This window comes from Phyllostomus hastatus, unplaced genomic scaffold (genome assembly GCF_019186645.2).
Source record: "Phyllostomus hastatus isolate PE091 unplaced genomic scaffold, TTU_PhHast_1.1 phas_scaffold_755, whole genome shotgun sequence".
NCBI classification, from domain to species: domain Eukaryota; kingdom Metazoa; phylum Chordata; class Mammalia; order Chiroptera; family Phyllostomidae; genus Phyllostomus; species Phyllostomus hastatus.
In genome coordinates, this window is record NW_025334039.1 from 10,426,926 (window position 1) to 10,446,961 (window position 20,036).

The 20,036-nt window shown below is 40.5% G+C and overlaps 1 protein-coding gene and 1 pseudogene across 1 annotated transcript in view; both read right to left on the minus strand.

Moving 5' to 3' along the window:
- The window catches only part of CFAP54 (cilia and flagella associated protein 54), a 250,390-nt gene that overhangs the window by 87,220 nt on the left and 143,134 nt on the right, over window positions 1-20,036 (minus strand). Inside the window, exons 42-47 of the mRNA XM_045826558.1 lie at window positions 19,071-19,158; window positions 18,320-18,529; window positions 15,233-15,299; window positions 12,935-13,117; window positions 9,774-9,860; window positions 4,783-4,905 (exon numbers count right to left, since the gene is read on the minus strand). Of these exons, the coding sequence (XP_045682514.1) occupies window positions 4,783-4,905; window positions 9,774-9,860; window positions 12,935-13,117; window positions 15,233-15,299; window positions 18,320-18,529; window positions 19,071-19,158 (758 nt within the window). The remainder of the gene's footprint in view (window positions 1-4,782; window positions 4,906-9,773; window positions 9,861-12,934; window positions 13,118-15,232; window positions 15,300-18,319; window positions 18,530-19,070; window positions 19,159-20,036) is intronic.
- Window positions 16,744-16,844, minus strand: LOC123810757 (annotated as a pseudogene).

The following is a 20,036-nucleotide window of genomic DNA, read 5'->3' on the forward strand; positions in this document are numbered from 1 at the left end:
CCAGGCCTGGCCACTGTGATGCGGTTGGAGCACAGTCTGTAAACCAAAAAGTCACAGGTTCGATCCCCAGTCAGGACACATATGAAAAGACAACCAATCAATGTTTCTCTTTCTCTCTCATCTCTTCCTTCCTCTCTCTCCACAAACAATGCAAAATTGTCCTCGAGTGAGGATATATATAATCTTGGCCAGTTTGAGGTTAAATTGTATTACTCTTCAGAATGACTCTTTTTGTGGTTCTTTTCTTTTTTAGTGAATTACCTATTAATATGTTTGGCTCTAAATATTGTATAATGTTGTGTAAAGAAATATTCAACTTATTTGCTACGGGAGACTGTTTTATCATAAACTAGGGTGCATTTCTCTGGGCACAGAAGGCCCTTTTGAAAAGTGTCCATTGTAGATGTCAATACTGATGCCCTGGTCATATGTCCTCGGTCATCTGGAAGTCACCAGCAGCTTTTGTGGATAGGCCGCTCAGATACAGAAAGTATCCTACTTCACCTGTGCCTCATTGCTTGAGAGTATTCTGTGGCCACAAGAGCATTCAGGAGAGGCCAGAAGTGCAGGGAGCATCCCATACCAATGACGAACAGAGACGGTTCTAGTCGGTCTCTCTGAGGGTCCCAACTGCCCTCAGCAGTGACCTCATCAATGATCCATGGAATGCTTCTCCTCCCGTCTCTATCAGACTTTCCCACTCACTTAGAAGTGAGTTCTTTCTGGAACTACCTCCCAGAAATGCTACTTGCTTCCAAATCTTTGTCTCAGGATCTGTTTTTGTGGAACCCCTAAACCAAGACATCACAGAAAGCTCTTATTGAAAGTGTTGGCAGTGTTTTAATTTTTTTCCTTTTTTTGAAAATATTCTTTACCTCCTATAATACATCCTAAAATGCATAACTGAATCCAGGGGGAGATATTTGGTGATATAATTTGAAGAGAGTTGATGGGTCTTTAGACTTGGTGATGAGAGCAGAACCTTAATGAGTATAATGTTAAAAGACAATGTTTTAAAAGCCTGTGAAAAGTCCAACAATAATATGCAAGACTTTTTCAGACAGAGCAGGTCCTCAAATTACATTGTTCCATTCAATGTCATTTGTATAATGTTGATGAGGGACAAAAATGGATTTCCAGCAGGGGCCACTGTCTGTGTGGAGTTTGCATGTTCTCCCCATGTCTGTGCGCATTTTCCCTGGGGACTCCCGAGTTCCTCCCACATCACAGAGATGTACGTGTTGGGTTAAATGGTGTTTCTAAATTGTCCCAGTCTGGGTGCATGTGGGTGTGTGAGTGCACCCTGTGGTGGAAGACTTTCAGTCCAGGGTGGGTTCCCATTGGGCATCTGAGCTGCTGGGATAGGCTCCAGCTACCCATGACCCTGAAATGAAATAAGCGGGTTGGAACATCATTATCTTACTTGCTTTTATTCATCTTTCTTACATGTATGTACAGCTCATATTTATTTTAATGATTCATATTAGATGGGGTTTGAGCCTTCATTTAGAAGTTTGGTGACATTTGTTTTTTGTGACCAGAATTATGCCACAGGAATTACCTCTTTGTTATATCAGTTTTCTTATGATATTGGTTTCAGGATACCTTGTTGCACTTAGAGTTGCAATTTCTAAGAATAAATCAGGTGACTTTAAGTGAGGACTTACTGTACTTCTTTGACAACTGAAATCTGACTGACTCATTAATTCTCTCTCTTTAAACAACTGGCCTGCAGCCTGCCAACATTAGCACCTATTATAAGCCCTGAGCACATTTCCTCTTTCAATTATACTTTTTAAACTCCCAGTTGAAGCTGTAAAGCTGCAAATTAACTCTGAAGATACAAAATTTGAAGTCATAACCCCTGGGAGACAATGCACCCATACTTTTGCCTTATGATAACTAGTCCATAAAAATGAAGTTTGGAATTTACCTTTCAATTTTGGCTTCAGATTATTTCAGCTTCATTGTTTATTTTGGTAAAAGTGGTGGCCATTGAAAACTCTCTCTTGTTTCTCTTGCTACCCAACTGGTTTCTTTCTCCTTCTCTCACTCTTGGATCCTAAAGGCAGCGGACTCTCAGGGCCCGTTCTCTGACTCTTACATTTTTCATCTACTTCACTCCCCAGCTGATTTCATCCAGTTCTCTGACTGGAAACCTCTGTGCTAATGATCCCAAATCTACCTGAAGCCCCAACCTCTCCCCCAAAATCCAGATCATATGCGCTCTGCATCTCCACCTGCGCATCTACTAGAAGTCTCATACGGGACCTGTGCCACCCCTGCCGGAGCAGTATTCCCCACTGTAGTTCATAAAAACTCCTTCCTACCAGTTGCTCAGGTTGAACACTTTGCAGTCATACTTGATTCCATTCTCTTACGTCCCACACTGAAACCATCTTCCGCAAACGCTGCCAGCTCTACTGTCACAATGCCCAGAAATGAACCACTTTTCACTCCTTCCACCACCATGCCCCACCCATTGCCACATCTCATTCAGATTATGTGCCAAGGCCTTCTAGCTGGTCTCCCCACTTATACCCACAGTCCTTTATGCTTAGCCACAGTCTAGTCCACAAACAGCAAGCAAAGTGGTCCTTTGAAATTTAATTCCTGCCCTGGCTGGCGTAGCTCAATGGATTGAGCGCAGGCTGTGAACCAGGCATCACAGGTTCGATTCCCAGTCAGGGCACATGCCTAGGTTGCAGGCCATGGCCCCCAGCAACCACACATTGATGTTTCTCTCTCTCTTTCTCTCTCCCTTCCCTCTCTAAAAATAAATAGATAAAATCTTTTTTTAAAAAAGGAATTTAATTCCTATCCCGTCATTCCTCTGTTCAAAGTTCTGTAAGGTTTCCATCTCATTTAGAGTAAAGTCCAGCCCTGGCCAAGGCCCATAAGGTCCTCTAAGACCTGTTCCTGGATCCCACCCTCTTCTCCTCTTCCTCTGTCTTCCAGCCTCACCTATCTCCTTAGTTTTCCTTAACCATGGCTTATAGGAATCCCCCTCAGGGCCTTTGCCGTGCAGCTCCTCCTTTTTGGAAGATTGCTCTCTCAAACCTTTCACCCTCAAAACTCCCTTATTAGAGGGACTTCCCAAACCACCCTCAATAAAACAGCCCCCTGCTGCTCTGGATACTCTGTCCTCACAGCACATCACCACCCAATATATATTTATGTGCTTAGTATGTTCATTCTTTGCCTACTTCCCTAGACTGTCCAAGAGTAGCATGCCTCCAGGAAGGCTATAACTCTATGAATCTTCACACTGTTCTGTCCTCATGCCTGGAATAGTGCCTGTATTCAGTAAGCTCTCAATAAATATTTAAATGAATTAATGCATGATTTTAATGACAAAATATAAACCATTTACTATAGGAAAAGGCTGTTGACTGAGAAGCAAGCAAAAGAAAAATACTGCTAATTTTACTGAGGTAAGAAAATAAATTAATTCACGTCACAGAAAATGAACAAAACAACTGATTCCCCAAAAGACAGATAAACAGATACATGTACACACACACACACACAAACACATGTGTCCCATGCCTATTGAAGGTCCCTCTTAGGATTTTCTGTAGATAACCTCACACTTGCCCTATTGCAGAAAATTACAATGCTGTAGCAGTCAGACTGAGAAATTAGCAGATGCGTTTTAGGGGAATATGTTCAAGTAATTAATCTACTACATGTAAATATAGTGTCAGCTTAAGCAGGTAAGTTTCAGGATTTACAGCCTATTCCCCAGCTTGTTGTAGGTACTCCCAGGATGAATGCCAGCAGCGGACATCTGTCTACCAGTCTCCCTCCTCACACACGCAGTGTCCCCCAGGAAACTGACTTGTTACCTCCTTCTATTTCCTGTATTGCTGGTGCACCAGAGCCCAAGTACCTCCCTAAAACAAGATCGCCCAGTGATTCCCAGATCACCCTAAAGTCACAGTTCAGGGGGAAAGTCACAGTTCACTCTGATTTAAATATAAACAACACCTGTATTCAGTTTTAAGGCTGCCTCAATTATCTGATTTACAAATACAAATTAAGTAAGCCAGGTAAAATAATCTCCCCAAATCAAAAAAGAGTAGACAAAGTAGAGGAATGTCCTCTCCTCACAGAAATCAGAATAAATTTGAAAAATACATGCTTCACTCTTTGGTATAAAGTATACTAGTCAAAAACATCCAAATAAGACATGAGGAGAAACTGTGCTAAGAACATTAATCTGAGCTCTGGCTGGTGTAGCTCAGTGGATTGAGCACGGGCTGTGAACCAGGAGGTCGCCAGTTTGATTCCCAGTCAGGGTGCATGCTTGGGTTAAGGGCCAGCTCCCTGGTCAGGGCCATGTGAGGGGCAACCACACACTGATGTTTCTCTCCCTCTCTTTCTCCTTCTCTCCCCCTCTCTAAAAATAAATAAATAAATAAAATAAACCTTTACCAAAAAAAAAGAACATTAATCTGAAATTATAAGATTAGCCCCCAAAGTCTAAGAGGCAATGGCTGATAGAGGTGTCTACTGAGGCCACCCATGATAATTACAATGTCGAGCCAGAATTTCACTGTGAAAATCTACACTGAGACCACACACCCTCCCCCGGGGACACCTTCCAGGACAGACAAATGAAACCTGTGAAAGCCTGGTGACAGCTATCATCAGGCTTAACGAACAGGTCTACAGAATCAGAGACTTGTCAAAACACCTTTGGGGAAGCGTCCCCTGGAAGTCAGGAACGCAGCCTTCAAAAGGTGAAGAAATGGCTTTGTATCAAGTCAACAGGTTTACCTTCACTTTCACACTGGTTTTAACTCCGGCAGGTATTAAGGAAGGCATGTTCTTTCCATAAAAAATCTGGGACATCTCATGAAAGGCTTCAGAAAAGAATCTTAAATCTGTAAGAACTTCAATCTTTAAAGGAGAGAAAAAAAATCAAGATTTTAAATTAAACATTTTTTTACTTTAAAAAATAAAAATTTTAGAGAAGAATCATCAACTGAGATCCAAACTTTGTGTGTAGTGTGGGTAACATGTTACACATGCATGAATGTCTGGTAAGCGTGGGTGTCGGAGACGCATGCGTCTGCATGTAAGACCGTCCGCACGTGCGACAGGCCCAGCCACTAACCGACAGCAGCAGGAGAGTACCGAGAACCACGGCCGGGCATCAGACGCGGCCACTGCATTAGAGCAAACACGTGAAATGTGATAAGCATGGAAGAGTTGAAAAATAACTGAGTGCTGAACTATGATTTAAAAGAAAAATAAAACAAAAATGCTCCCGATGTTCTCTAACACTCTGAAGGGAGTCGAACAGACCGGCAGAGGAACTCCACAACAGAGACAACCATTCATTTTCTTATCCATGATTAATGGGCACTGTCGATTTTAAAGACATATACTTAACATTAATTAATTGGTAACTATATATTGTGCATGGCTTATTTTTAATATACTCCAGCAGAACTTTTCATCAGGAAGTTACAAGGAAAAAGAAGTTCTTGATCAAACTTATTCATTCATTCACTCATTCATTTAACGGGTTTACTGAGCACCTCTTATGCACCAAGCCCTCTTGGACTTTACATTCCGTCAGAATGTTTGCCTGAATTTGAGTGACACATAAGGATGTACAAAGTATGACAACGGATTGAGGGTTCTGACAAAACTGCTATTTTCAAAACTGTGGTCAGGAAGAACTTCTCTGAGGGAAATATCTTTAAGAGAAGATGTGGAAATGATGTAAGGGAGAGAGACACAAGAAAATCTGCTGAGGGACCCCGAGTACAAAGGTCACGGAGCATCAGGAGCAGTGTGGGGGGCCTGGTGTGCTCCAGGGGCAGCCTGTGTAGCGGAAGCTTAGGGAGAGAGGGGACGAGGACTGGGAAATAGGTGTGAGCGGGGGCCTGCACCCCAGCGTGGAGACTTGGGGTTTGGTTCTCTGGGTCATAAGTTAAAGGAGAGTTTGAACAGAGCAGGGCCCTAACCTGACTTATATTTTGAAAACATCTAGTGACTTCCTAGAGAATAGAGAAAGATAAATTGCAGAAGCAAGGGACGATATACAAAATTGGATAAAGATTATAGAAATACATATATAATAGAAAAGAAAAATTCAGTTTATTTTGACATGTATACCCATCTCTCTCTTTTCCTTTAAGCACAGCCTTAGGAATCTCAAGGGCGTACAAATTTTAAATAAATAAAAGAAGGTAAGTTAGGGAAAATAAGATGTGTCAATAACATGAAAATAAAACATAAAAAGTCAGGAGAATATTTTTAATAGAGAAAAAATCTTCTTGTCTGTTGAGTGGTACACTTTGGTTCTTGCCTAAGAGACCTTGGGCTGTAACCTCCCAGTGCCATAAAACATCCAAGTAGGCTTCAGGAAGTCACAGGAGCCCTTTCAGACTTCTAGATGGACTTTTCTCATCGCCCTGGGAGGAAATATCCCCTCACATCTGTGTGCGGGCGCTGTGCATGGACGACCTGTAACGGTTAAGGCTGTTTCTGGTTTCAGTTTATCGGGCCAATCAGACCACTCGAAAGAGTAATGGTGATGGTAGTGGGCATGTATTTTCAGGAATGGCCAACATTGTGAACACAAACAAGCCAGAAGAAGGGAAAAAACCTACCCATAAATCAACCCTTCACTCACACAGACACAGAACTAATGATATTCTTTCCAGGAATGTTGGATATGATAAGAGTAAAAAATCCTTCAAGATGTTGGCACTTTTGAAGTGAAGCCAGACCAGCTGATCATAAAGTGGTCTTAAAGCTTTCCTTGAAAGACACTGGGGCACTTAGAAAATGAATAGTGTGACCTATTGCTCTCTGGCTTGTCAAAAAAGCAGCATTGTTTGCTATTTCCTGACTATGACTGTTCTCCCTTCCCACTCACTGACCCCAATTTACCCCAGAAAAGTCGGGCCAACTCTGCTCACTAGGCTGTCACTCCTTTCCTCTGTGTGATGCACTGGTTGTCCGCCTTCACTGCTTCTGTTAAAGCTCCAGTTGGGTTTTTTGGACCTACTATGCCAGTAAGAGCCTGCTTCCAGCTCACTCTGCTCCTGGTGCTGTTCCCAGATACATCTGACCACGTCCTTCTCCTGTTCAAACTTCTATCATTAATTCCCCCTTGCAACTCACAGCTACAGAACGGAGTCCACACTTCTTCACTAGCTTTTGAGCTACTCTGTACAAAAACAGTTGTCAAGAGGCCTGTCGAGTTAACAATCCAATAAAAAAGACAGTCACGTAAGCAAAAACTTTGTACTTTCAGTGCCTTTTCCATCTCCTTCTGAAATGTTACTGACACTCATTGCAACCTTTCCATGCTTGCCTCTTATCACAGACAAAACGAAACCATTAGCCCAATCTCCTCACTGCCCCTACCGCTCAGCCTCCACATTACATCTCAGTTTGGAACTCAAGACCGGCCCCTGGCTGTGTCCACATCATGGACCCCTGGTTCTCTCATTTATCTTATGCTCCAACCGCCCCACACAGAACCTCCCCTCTGGTCTAACACAGCCACTCCTGCCCCCTAAGCAAGGGAATGCTTTCTCACTTCTCTGTCTTCCACACTATTGTCTGCCAAGCATGTTCCCTCTTCCTCTCTCCTGCGAAGTGAGGTCTATTCTTTTCAAGCCTAAATCTTTTCTACTTTGTGAAAAACAGAGGCTCAAAGTCATTTTTCCTTCTTTCAAACTCCTGGAGACAATATTCCTCACACTGACTTGGAAATGATCAAGTAGAAGGTGTCCACGTTATGTTTTGTGTATACGTCCTGTCTCTCTTTCTTATTTTTGTGTCCCTATAAGCAAGGGCCATGGGGTTACATTTCCTTGATTAGAGTTACTAACATGGGACTTTTATACAAGGGATACTCAATAAATGTTGTTTAGAGGTAAAGCAATAAATATTTACCAAGTGTCTTCTAGGTTAGTTCCTGCTAAACACCAAGGAAGGTGTGGACAGAAGGCACTTGATAAATGTCTATAGATTTTAAATTCAATTGAGTAATTAATTACTGAATATCAAGTATGTGAATTTATTACAAGACATTATACAGGACTAAAAGATGAATAAATCCAGACCCTAGCATTCAAGAATTATGCAAGCTTGAAGAGAGCAGTTTTTTTTAAAGAGAGAGAAAAGTTGTATGTGTGTGTGTTTTTTTTTAGTGTTATTGAAATTCAAAAGCAGAACTTTTAAGAGTTTGGTAACTCAGAAATGGTAATTCAAAAATGACCGTGGCTGGTGATGAATTATTTATTCCCAAATTAAAATACATCATCTTAATAGTCAGCACTGACTTCCTCTTAGGGAAGTTACTTTATTTAGAAACAGAATATGATGGACTATTTGGGTCTGAAAACATTGGCTCAAGGCCAGGGTCTGGATGTAGGGAACAGTTTAAATGAAATTCTAATTTCCACTGCTTAGAAAACAGGGAAGATTTGGGAAGAAGGGTAGAGGGCATTTCCAAAACAGGAGAAGGAGGGTTATGCCAGTAGGCTGCAGGAGCCCACTCACTCCCAGTCGCAAGAGCTGACAGTGCACATCGAGCCCCAGTTCCACAGTCAGTAATGCCCGCTTGGTAGGCTAAAGTGGGCTCTGGGGAGAGCACTTACACCGCGGAAGTTTCAAGTGCTACGAATCAGAACTCGTGTTTTAGAGTGAGTTGTGAAACATGCACCACCACACGGCTCACCAAGCTACGGGAGGGGAGGCAAAGTGTGAGATGTTGGACAAGAAATATTTTAAGCTCAGAGATGCCAAATATTCTATTTCATTTATTTTCATTTTTATTCATTTATTTTTAGTTGTTGTTTTTTTGGTTTCACAAACTACTTTATTGATGTAAACGGTTTGTTTTCCCTCATCTTAAGATTTCCTGTGTTCTCAACTTTCAGTAAAGTCCAACATGGAAATAAATGCCGTGGGTAAATGTGTCATGTGTGTGAATGTGTGTGTCTCTGTGTGTAATGTGGAACAGGGCTGTAATATTGCACATTAGAGGTGAGGATATGCAGAACAGGGAGCAAATGTGCTGAATTGTGAGGTGACCCGTGTACAACAATTTCAACAGAAGTAGGAGCAACCACAGATGACGGGGGAAAGGGGCAGAGAAAATGAGGTGCTAGAGGTTTCCACTCCACACGGGGTTCAAGCCAACTGCACATGAATCTTGACGGCAGAGAACCTCGGCTGATTCCTAGGTTCCACAGTTAACTGTGAGTTTGGGCCTGTGTGTTTTGTCACTTCAACTTTCTGCGCAATCAACAGTGTGGTGAGTGCAAGGGGGAGGGTGTGGGTGGGGGTGGGAAAGGTATAGCGGGATAAATGGTAATGGAAAAAATATAATATAAATGTAAAAATAAAATGAAAATTTAAAATTTTTTTGAATTCCTGTATACCATAATATACATAAAGATCCTTAGGAAAAAAATTCACAGAAACTGCAGCAAATGGAATCACTAGTCCCCAGTCCTTCAGTAAACCAGCCTTTCAGTAGTGGTGATTCCCAGACCGACTGGTATTGGGTGAACCTTGTTACCAGGTATAACTCTTCTTCACTTTACTGAGGCCCAGGCGTAAAATGATCTAACTGGCTCATTTTCACACATTAATACAATGACAGGCAAGACTTTTTAATAACAATATACCCTATTATTACCAGCTTATTATTATGAGTATTAGAACAAAATTAAGTCATGCCAATACCTTTAACAGTTCAAAAATATCAAATGTCTTCAAAATTTGGAAAATACCTTGAGGATTCTTGCTTCTAGATTTCTGACCAGGTCTTGGCAAATTCCAGAAACAAAATATTGGTACAACGCAAGGAGAGGCAGAATCTACCAACAGAAAAACATTTTATCAAGTTAATAACCTAGTCATAAAATTTAGACAAATAATGTAGGAGATGTTACATAAAATTGTGATTTTTTTCCCACACTAGATTACACAGTTTGGAACCACTAAAATGGTCTGCTAGCACCTCTTCATAATTTTATCAGAACTTTAAAGTGCTCTTGGGGACTTACAGTTCCAAGCAGATGCCACTTGGTACACAAACCTTAGGTTTCACATCTTTTTAAAAATGGAAAAGCAAAAATGCAGTTAATTATCTTCCTTGAAAAATTAATTCAACATATATGTATAAATGACTGAAGTCTGTGGAAACATTCTAGCAAATGAGCTACCACACAAATACAAAATGTACAGCACAGGAACTCACGTCCATGTCCCCAAAAGCTCCTACTTACTCATCTGAATGTCAGCTGCTGTTTTTCTTCAATTAGAATGTCTCTATCAGAAAAATAATATGTCTATCACAATAAATAATGAGTTGGCCAAAATGTCTGTTTAGTTTTATATGTAAAAGACACATTTTTCATTTTCACCAAGAACTTTATTGATTTGGATATTTTGAGTAGGTTGGCTATCTTCTACATGGTATAACTTTGATTGTTCTCAATTAATGTCTCAATTTGATCACTATCAATTTCAACTGATCTACCTGACGTGGAGCATCATCCACCAAGAAATCTCCGGCATGAAACTTCGCAAACCACTTTTGACACATTCAATCAGTCACAGCACCTTCTCCACACACTGTACAAATTTTTTGCATGTTTCAGTTGCGTTTTTACCTTTCTTGAAATAATAAAGCATAATATGCTGAAAATGTTGCATATTTTCTTCCATTTTCAATATTAAAATGGCTACACAAAAATTCACCAATTTTGACTTTTTTAATGCATGCTGATATGACAGCTGTCACAATACAATCTAACAAAATCGTTTCAAATGAAGTTAAAGACAAACTAAGAGCTACTAAAGCCATTGTATGGGAAAAACCTGAACGAACTCTTGGGTCAACCCAATATTTATAACATGCCTAATATGTACTAGATACTGTTGAGTAAGAAAGAAAAAAACACCTAAAAAGTCACTGACTTCACAGAGCACAAAGTCTGCTCATTAAAACCCAAGCTTACTCCTCACATAGTAGTTTTATTTTCCTAGAATTAACCCCAAAGCTCAACTCTTCTTGAAATCTCACACACATAAATGAAGGCTTACAGACTATCAGTATTTCAGTTGACCTAGCCACTCACTGTGCGGCCAGAGACAGGTGTGGAGGGGACAGTTTTGCCTAGACTTTAGAACAGCTGCTCTTGATCTCAACTCAAAACTGAAGCTCACAGTTCCTACAGCTGGGTCCTGCCCCACTAAAGGGAGATGGTGCAAGGAGGGCTGACATTCCCATTATCTAGCAGACTATTTCCCAGGATTCCACAGCAGTGGGTCCCTGGGCAAATTTTATATGTGACAGCAGCTTCCTTAGCTACTGGGTTTTTTTCTGGACAGTAGTAGTATAATATAAGATAGACTGTTTACATCCTGCAAATTTAGCTAAGAAGACTCTGTCAGCCAATTGGCAGCTGCTAATAGCAACAGTTTTAAAAAGGATTAGAAGTGATCATACATGTTTCAAACATTATGCATTTTTCTACAATTATGTACTACAAATGTAAGAGAATACCTTTTTTTCTACAATTAATGCAGCATAAAACAATGAGTTGGCTATTACCTTTGAGATGTTCTTTTGTTTAGTGAGAAATAAAAACACCAGTTTACTGCTGCCAATTGCTCTATTATTCAGAAAAATGTTCTCAATTTCTTAAGCTTCAGAGGAAAAAAAAGTCTCATTTCTTGTCCAGTGCAGTCATATGTATTATATACGAATACGACTAGGCAGCCAAAGGTTGCCCAGGGGGATAGAACTATTTTCCTTTTTTTATTTTCTAAATCCAGAAATGAATCCCCTTAACAATGAAAGGAGCAACATTTTGTTTTTTTTTCCTGATAAACAATTTCCTGCCAAATCTGCCAAGTGTTAAAAGCATTTATCAAGCTCTACACTTTAACACATGGTTTTATAATTTAACAACTCATATCAGGGAGAAATAAATTTTTGAAATATAAGGAGAGAAAGTGAATTTAGCACAAAAGACTAGAAAACAATATATAAGAAAAGAAAGTAGGTATGAAAATTATGAAGGGAAAGAAGCAGAGAGACAGAACAGATATTAGGAAGCAAACAGGGAAATAAGAGATATAAAAGTAGAGGAAATAGCATATGGGAGGAAAATATAAAATGACCAAAAGTTAGAACATACTAACTTGTTTTAAAAAATGCAAACAACTTCAATTTATGATACATATATTGTGGTTCATTTACACAAGGGGAAAAAAGAGTTGTACTGGAATTTTTTAATTTCCTGGGATATTAAGAAGTGTCTGTCTTTTACTTAGGATGCACCCTTAACAGAGAAAAGACGAGACGCAAAGATAAATTTTTTCAATAAACAGTCTCATAATTTTGTTATTGATATGACCTGCATGACAATTCAGAGAGTGACATGTACAGTAGGTTCCTCTGTTTGGGGCCAGTAAAGCATTCTAATGAATTTCACCAAACGCCTTAAGAAAAAAAGGTAAAATAGAGTAAAAATAGGACCAAATCAAAGAGACATTGTTTTGAATCCAAAATGCGATGTAAACAATGATATCAGCTCTGGCTAGTGTGGCTCAGTGGATTGAGCACTGGCCTGCTCAATCCAAAGGGTTGCTGGTTCGATTCCCAGTCAGGGCACATGCCTGGGCTGCAGGCCAGATCCCTAGTAGGGGGCATGCGACTGGCAACAACACGTTGATGTTTCTCTCCCTCTCTTTCTCCCTCCCTTTCTCTAAAAATAATTAAATAAAATCTTTTAAAAAACAATGATATCAAGAAATCTTAATATATTTTTATTTTGAAGTACAGGTAAGAATCTTGAATATAGAGTTAAAAGTTAAAACAAGAACTGACAAAACATGAACAAATTTTGAAAAGTATTCGTTGATTTTACCAATTACTTACTATTATATTTTGCTCAGCAAAGTGCAGTTCACGTATAACATAATAAAGACTTGCAACTACAGAGCAGATATCGGCCCTGTGTACATCCGAGAAGAGCGCAATGCCTGGCAGAAGCTGAGTGATTTCGTACTGAGCATAGCAACGTTCAGCTTTGGGGTGTGGAAGCGTGGTTCTAAGCAAACCCTGAAAATGGAAAAAGGTGAAACAAAGAGCTATATATTGCATTTCCAATAATGATCCAGAAAGGTAAGTACGTGTAGTACTTCCTAAAGTGCTTAGCACATGCCTAGCACACTCTACCGTGTAATCAACAGTACTTATCATCGTATATCACTGTCATAGGTTCTGAATGTTCTTATCACTCAAGATGCGCCTTTTAAATTCCATGGTTATTGGATAATTATTTTCAGAAGAAATTATCATTATATTAAGTTATCTGTTGAGGATCAATTTTGTGTTAGATACTATTGGTAAATTGTTTAGTAAATACTATCTCACTTAATTCTCATTTAGCTGACCCATACAAGGATTATTATCTCACCAATGATATAACTGAGGTTTAAACAACTTATCCAAGGTCACACAGCTAATGGTGGCAGAGAGAAGATACAAAGGTCATATCTATTTAGCTAAAAAACTCAACATTTTTCCATTCTATCAACCTATAAGTAGAGAATATAAAAACTTGTTTCAGAAGTATAAATCAAGGAGAGGTAATTCTGAATCTTAAGTGAATTAATTGAAAAGGTGATTATTTTAATTTGACCAATACTTCTTAAGTAATTTATATGACCAACATTACATTGTACTAGATGTTGGGAAACAAGATGAATACACAAAAATCAAATTTTACATTTTGAAGAGCTTCATATGCTATCTTAAAAATTAAAATTCCTTGATGATGAATGCATATAAAATTATTTTAATGTGACATCAGAAAGAATTTCATCAGGTTGCTCACTAAAGTTATAAGGTACCTTACTCTAAAATGCTAAGCAGTTGTTTAAATTTTTTTGTTTTACAAATTTGCTTTAAAACCATAAAAAGAGTTAACAGTTTTTAAAAATAAATCCCACCACCTAATTTTTATGTTAGGTGCAGAATTACTAAGAAACTACATCCACATTAAGCAAAAGGTGACATATATTTTTAAAGTACAGGTGACCCTTGAATAACATGGGCTTGAACTACGCAGGTCCACTTACACAGAGATTTTTTTTTCATTAATACCTGTGCTGTTTTTGATCTGCAGCTGGGAGTTTGCAGATGCAGAGGGCTGACTATGTGCATTGATTTCTGCCGTTTTAATAGTGAACTTGCCCATCTATAGATTTTACTATCTGTGGGGGATCCTGGAAACAACCCCCCATGGATACTGAGGGGTAACCAAGTTTTGGGGAAGTGAAAAATTACATGTACATTCTCAACTGTGTGGGGGTCAGCATGCCCTCAACCCTCTTGCGGTTCGAGGGTCAACTGTTAGAGGGTCATGTTTCTAAAACATGACCTGCTTTATTTTCAAGAACAGGGAGTGCAGTATGTGAAGGATGCAATATGCAGAGTCAGAATCGGATTACTGTTCACCTGACACCCTTGCCTCTTCCCCCTTCCCTTTGAAGTTCAGGCAAGAGGCGAATGGAATATAAGAAAAATGAAAAGTCTGGCTTTATATTCAGAGAAACATTTCCCGAAGATCTTATCTACCCAGGTTTCCTAAGATATCAGACCCTTCTCATACACAGAACGAGGGTGTCCATACTTCAAAGCAAACAGAACCTTTAGTACATTGCCAAGCCCCTGGTGAGATTCCTGAATTGAAAAATGTCTTGTATTTCAGATGAAAGCTCCTTTCTTCCTCAGTAAAGTCAAACCCAAATCCTAAGAGTCTACATATTTCTGTAGTCTTCGAATTGTTTCTTGTTTTCACTCCATAGTATACTTTATATCACGCAATCGAGCAAAACTTTATTCAGAGATGAGGTAACCTAAGGGAACCACCCGGAGTCACAGGGACTGACTTCGCTGCTCACCAGCGACATGATCTTACTAACGGCAGGGGACTCAGTTTCCTCATTTGTAAAACTCTTTCTTATGTTTTCTCAAGGAGAAATCGACCCTGCTGGATACTAAAGGTGAAAGTGCCGCATGGGGTTCCGCCAGGGAAGGAAAGATGGGCTTCTGACACCTCATGGACGTTCATGCTATTTTCCTACCCGTATGGTTTATAAATGTGATGAACACTGCACTTGACTGACGGACTGCTTGTGCTACTGCAGAAGGGTAAATGCAAAGTCTTACCTGAAAGAGTAACGCAGACAAAATGCAACAGTCGGATCTCTTCGCAACGTCCAGCTCCTTGATGAATCTAAACAAGTATAAGAAAAAATAACTGATTCATAGACAATTTTTCAAAAGTATTTTTATATAAACACATCTCTAATACTCACAGACTTGCCAAATTAAAGTGGTCTTTGTTATTCTAAAAGTGCTACATGCTTCTATAAGATCTAGAACAATGAGAAATGTTAAAACTAAAATAAAACAATTGCCTGTGATCCTACCATCTAACCATGTCTAGTAGAAACCTTTTGGCCAATTTCCTTCTAGACGTTTTCCTAGTTGTACACACACACATTAAGACTAGAATTATGCAATATGTATTACTTTATAAACAGCTGTTCCATTCATGGACATAATGAATTACATCATTACTCTATAGAATTTAAATATTTTTATCATGTGAATACACCATAACATAAAAGTGTTCATCACCATTTTGATTTTCCCAATGCTGAGGTCAGCACTGCTGTACCTACACTTTTGAGCACTTGTCCTATTGGTTCTACTGCATAAATCCTTAGAGGTGGAATTTTTGGGGAAAAGGAGGTGTACAGTTTTAAATTTTTAAAGAGTATGGTTAAATAACTCCCCCCTCAAAGATTAAAACACTGTGTTTTCTAAGTATATTATGGACACATTGATGCTATTAAGTCTCTCCACCAAAGATAATGTAATGTCCCTGAATTTACTGTCTGATTTTAAGTTTGTTAGAAGACTTTGAGTTTCTTTTCATGTGGGTTTTGAAATTCACATCTAAAGCTATAAACCATATTACCTTCTTCTAAATCGTATTTAGACAAAACCAGTTCACTTAACTACATTGATTGTCAATCTGAGTTCAGCTTCTCTATGTGAGTATGCAAGTGTGGCGTTCTGCCCTTCTGAACAGTGGGGAGACGAGTTCCTTCCACTCAGGGAATCTCTGAGAATAGCCAAGCTCCCTGTGGTGTCATAAATCCTGTGGAAGTCAGACTTCCAGCGGGAGAGCCAGGAAATGACTTCCTGTTGGCTGAAAATCAGCAGATATTAGCCTCGGAGGCCGGGGGCAGCTGAGGGGCCCAGAGGCAGGAATGCTGGAGCCGTTCTTTCTCCAGCTGTGAACCTGCCTCAGCTCTCCCGTTCTCTGCAGCCGGGCTCTGCTAAGTCACAGCCCGGGCTTGTGTGGGGACTGGGTGTGCGTGCGCGTGCGTGTCCCCCTGGAGGGCGAGACAAGCAGACGTGACAAACTTAAAAAATATATATATTTACTGTTCGATATTTATAGGTAATTTCTTTCTTCCCTTGCCCAAGGATGCTAATTTTCTGAAAACAATGTGATTATTAACTAATTATTTTTTTAAAATTTGCTCTCTAGCTCAAAATACTATGGCGGGTTTTTGCCCACCACACCACACCCCAGGTAAGCTATAAATATGACAACCGGGGAGGCGGAGGCAGCCTGTACCTCCAACCCTCCGCACTTTGTATTTTTAAATATGAAACACATCACGAATCTGTGCCGTCCTCGCACAGGCCACGCTAATCCACTCTGTGTCGTTCCAATTTTATCCTAAGCACTGCCGAAGCAAGCACTGCCCCCTCCATGCTTTTGAAATCTCTCACATGCATCAAACATTTATATCTTAAACAAATATTTAAGATATCCATGAGTGTTATCCAGGTGTAGGCAATGTGTGTGACAGGCTTTCATGCAGGTTGTGTGTGATAGGCTGAATAACAGGCCCTGCCACCTAAGACATCCACGTCCTGGTTCCCAAAACCTATGAACATGTGACCTGATATGACAGAAGTAATTTTAAAAGACTTTGTCAATGTGAGTACATTAAGGACCACAAGATAAAGTTATCCTGGCTTACTTAAATTTGTTCAATGTAATTGCAGTGGTCCTTATAAGAGAAAGGCAGGAAGGGAAGAAGAGATCTGAGGTTGGGAACAGAGGTAAGAGAGACAGAGACAGAGACAGAGAGAGAGACAGAGACAGAGACAGAGAGAGTGTGTGACTGGAAGGTAGGAGACTGTCAGTCCTGAAGACAGCAGATGAGCATGGGCCAAAAAAATGCCAGCAGCCTCTAGAAGCTAAAAAAGACAAGGACGCAGATTCTCTCGTAGAGCCTGCAGCGGGACCACAGACCTGCCAACACATTGATTTGGGGGCTTCAGCCCTCCCTGAGTGTAAGATAATAAATCTGTGTTGTTTTAAGCCGCAGTGGGAAATTAACACCTTATGTGTTATGGACTAAGTTGCATGCCCTTCCCCACACCCATTTCACATTCAAGTCCTAACCCCCAGTACCTCATAATGTGACTACACTTGGAGACAGGCCCTTAAAGAGGTGATTAAGTTAGAAAGGGGTCATCAGGGTGGGCCATGACCTGGTATGACTGGTGTCCCCACAGGCACAGGCAGGAAGACAACCATCCGGAGGAGTGAGGGGAGAGATCTGGGAGGAAGCCAACCCTGCCAACACCTTGAACTCAGACTTTTAGCCTCCAGCATTGTGAGAAATATGTTTCTGTTGCTCCTTCCACCCAGTCGACGGCAATTTGTCGTGGCAAACTACTGCAGTGTGTCGTGTGGCCCTCACCACCAAGGTCTGAAGATGAGGACACCGAGGCTCAGAGAAAACGAGCAACTTGTCAAGGTCACAGAGCACACAGGAAGCTCTTGAATCAGGCCCGAGTGGGCCTGCCTCCACACTGCTATTCTTGCTCCCACGACAAATGTGCATTCACTCATTCATTCATTCTTTCAACACATAGTCACTTAATGCCAACTCCATGCAAGGCTTTCAGGGTATATCCAAGCAAAGCAAAGGCCTGTGCCCACGTGACACTCACATTTCAGAGGTGGGAGGTATTATGGGGAGAGGAGAGTGCCATAAACAATGAATATCGCAAATAAGTAGATGGAATGAGCCACTATGTCGTGGACATAGGTGCAAGAATCCAGTGTGTGTGAGGCATGGCTCTCCATGTGGCACAGGTGGGCACCCCACAAAGGGAAGCTGTTAGCTACTGTGCAGGTCGTCCCAACATCACACTCACTGGGCTATCTTTGCTGATATGACCGCTCCTTGCAAACAGCCCCAAATGCCAACTCTGGACAGAAAGTCCTCACTGTAGTCCTTGTAACCTGGGGGTGAAGAGCTGTCGGTGGCACTGGTGAGCGAGGTGCCGAACTCTTTCCACGTATTCAGCACATCTTCTTTTCGGAATACGTCATCAAGCGCTTGACACCAACACTTAAAAGCAGCCCTGGAACAGAAACAAAGCTTCAGGCCGTCCATTCTCGGAGACCCATGTCATCAGATCTTTCCAAAAGGGAAAGTGAATGCACTGAAGAAATATTTTAATTAAAATCTTCTGGCTGGCATAGCTCAGTGGATTGAGCACAGGCTGGGAACCAAAGTGTCCCAGGTTCGATTCCCAGCCAGGGTACATTCCTGGGTTGCAGGCCATAACCCCCAGCAACAGCACATTGATGTGTTTCTCTCTCTCTCTCTCTCTCTCTCTCTCTCTCTCTCTCGCTCCTCTCCCTCCCTCCCTCCCTTCCCTCTCTAAAAATAAATAAATAAAATCTTAAAAAAATAATTAAAAAAAAGTTTAAAAATAAATCTATACCACTTGGGTATTGTGTATGTGTAACCATTTTTCTCAGGTAGCATTTGATGAATAATAGCAATGTAATATTATTGAAGAAATAGAAATTATAAAAGATAACATTTTTCGCAGTAATTTAAAAAAATTTTTTCAAACAAAGCTTTCCCTCCTTTAGTAGACTCCTAAAAAAATCTACCTTTTCTTTCCTGCGAAGACAAGAAGACTTCCAAGTTGATGCAACGCCTGAACTTTAAGACTTCTTTGATTGCTGGCTTGGAGAACATCTGTATTTTAATCAAGTAAAAGAACGAATATCAGTTCCTGAAAAATATTTCCTTTATATTTGCAAAAATATTTTAAGCTGCACTATTCCTTAACTGTGTACATAAGCAAACTGCAAGCTACTAGTGCCTTCAAATGCTGCACATTATATACACAAAAAGACAGTAAGCGATGTTCTGTTTGAACACGGTGGAGTGGGAGACTGGGTCCAGCAAGAGGCACAGAGCATGGAGAAAGTGAAACAAGAGTCAGGTCGGTAGAAATGGTTGAGAAGAGAAAGGCAGGAAAGGCATGCAAGGTAGACAGGGCTGGGTCTATCTGGCAAAGCTGTGTGGCTGGAGTGTGGTTTTCTGGGGAGGGTGAGGAAGGAGGCCGTGATAATATCAGAAGCATGTGGATGTCTTGTGGCAAAATGTGGTCATTACTCGACAGCACTTGGGAAGCCTTGAAGGGTTTGTTTCTGAGTGGGGGATGTGACAAGATTATAGCATATCAGACACTTCCTTTTACTCAAATGCAAAAACAAAACCCAAACAAATCTTTCACACCACCTGAATTTGGGGGATGGGGGTTCAGGGTTTCTGACAAATGCATGCATTAAATCAAGGACATGTAGCCAAAACACCCAACCTACACGGCAGTGATTTCGAATGAAATCTGTTCTGTCCCCTAGAGGTATTTTAGAAACTTAGGAAGGGTTTTGTTAGCTGTCACAATGGGGCACCTGGTGTTTTGTGGGGGAAGACAAGAGGCAATGGGTTGTCTTTTTCCACGGTGAAGGGAAAGGTGAGAAACCTGTGTACACATTTTACACATAATAAGGGTACATTTGCATGTTTTCAAAATGTTCTGAATTTGTCAGAAATGCAACCGCACTTTT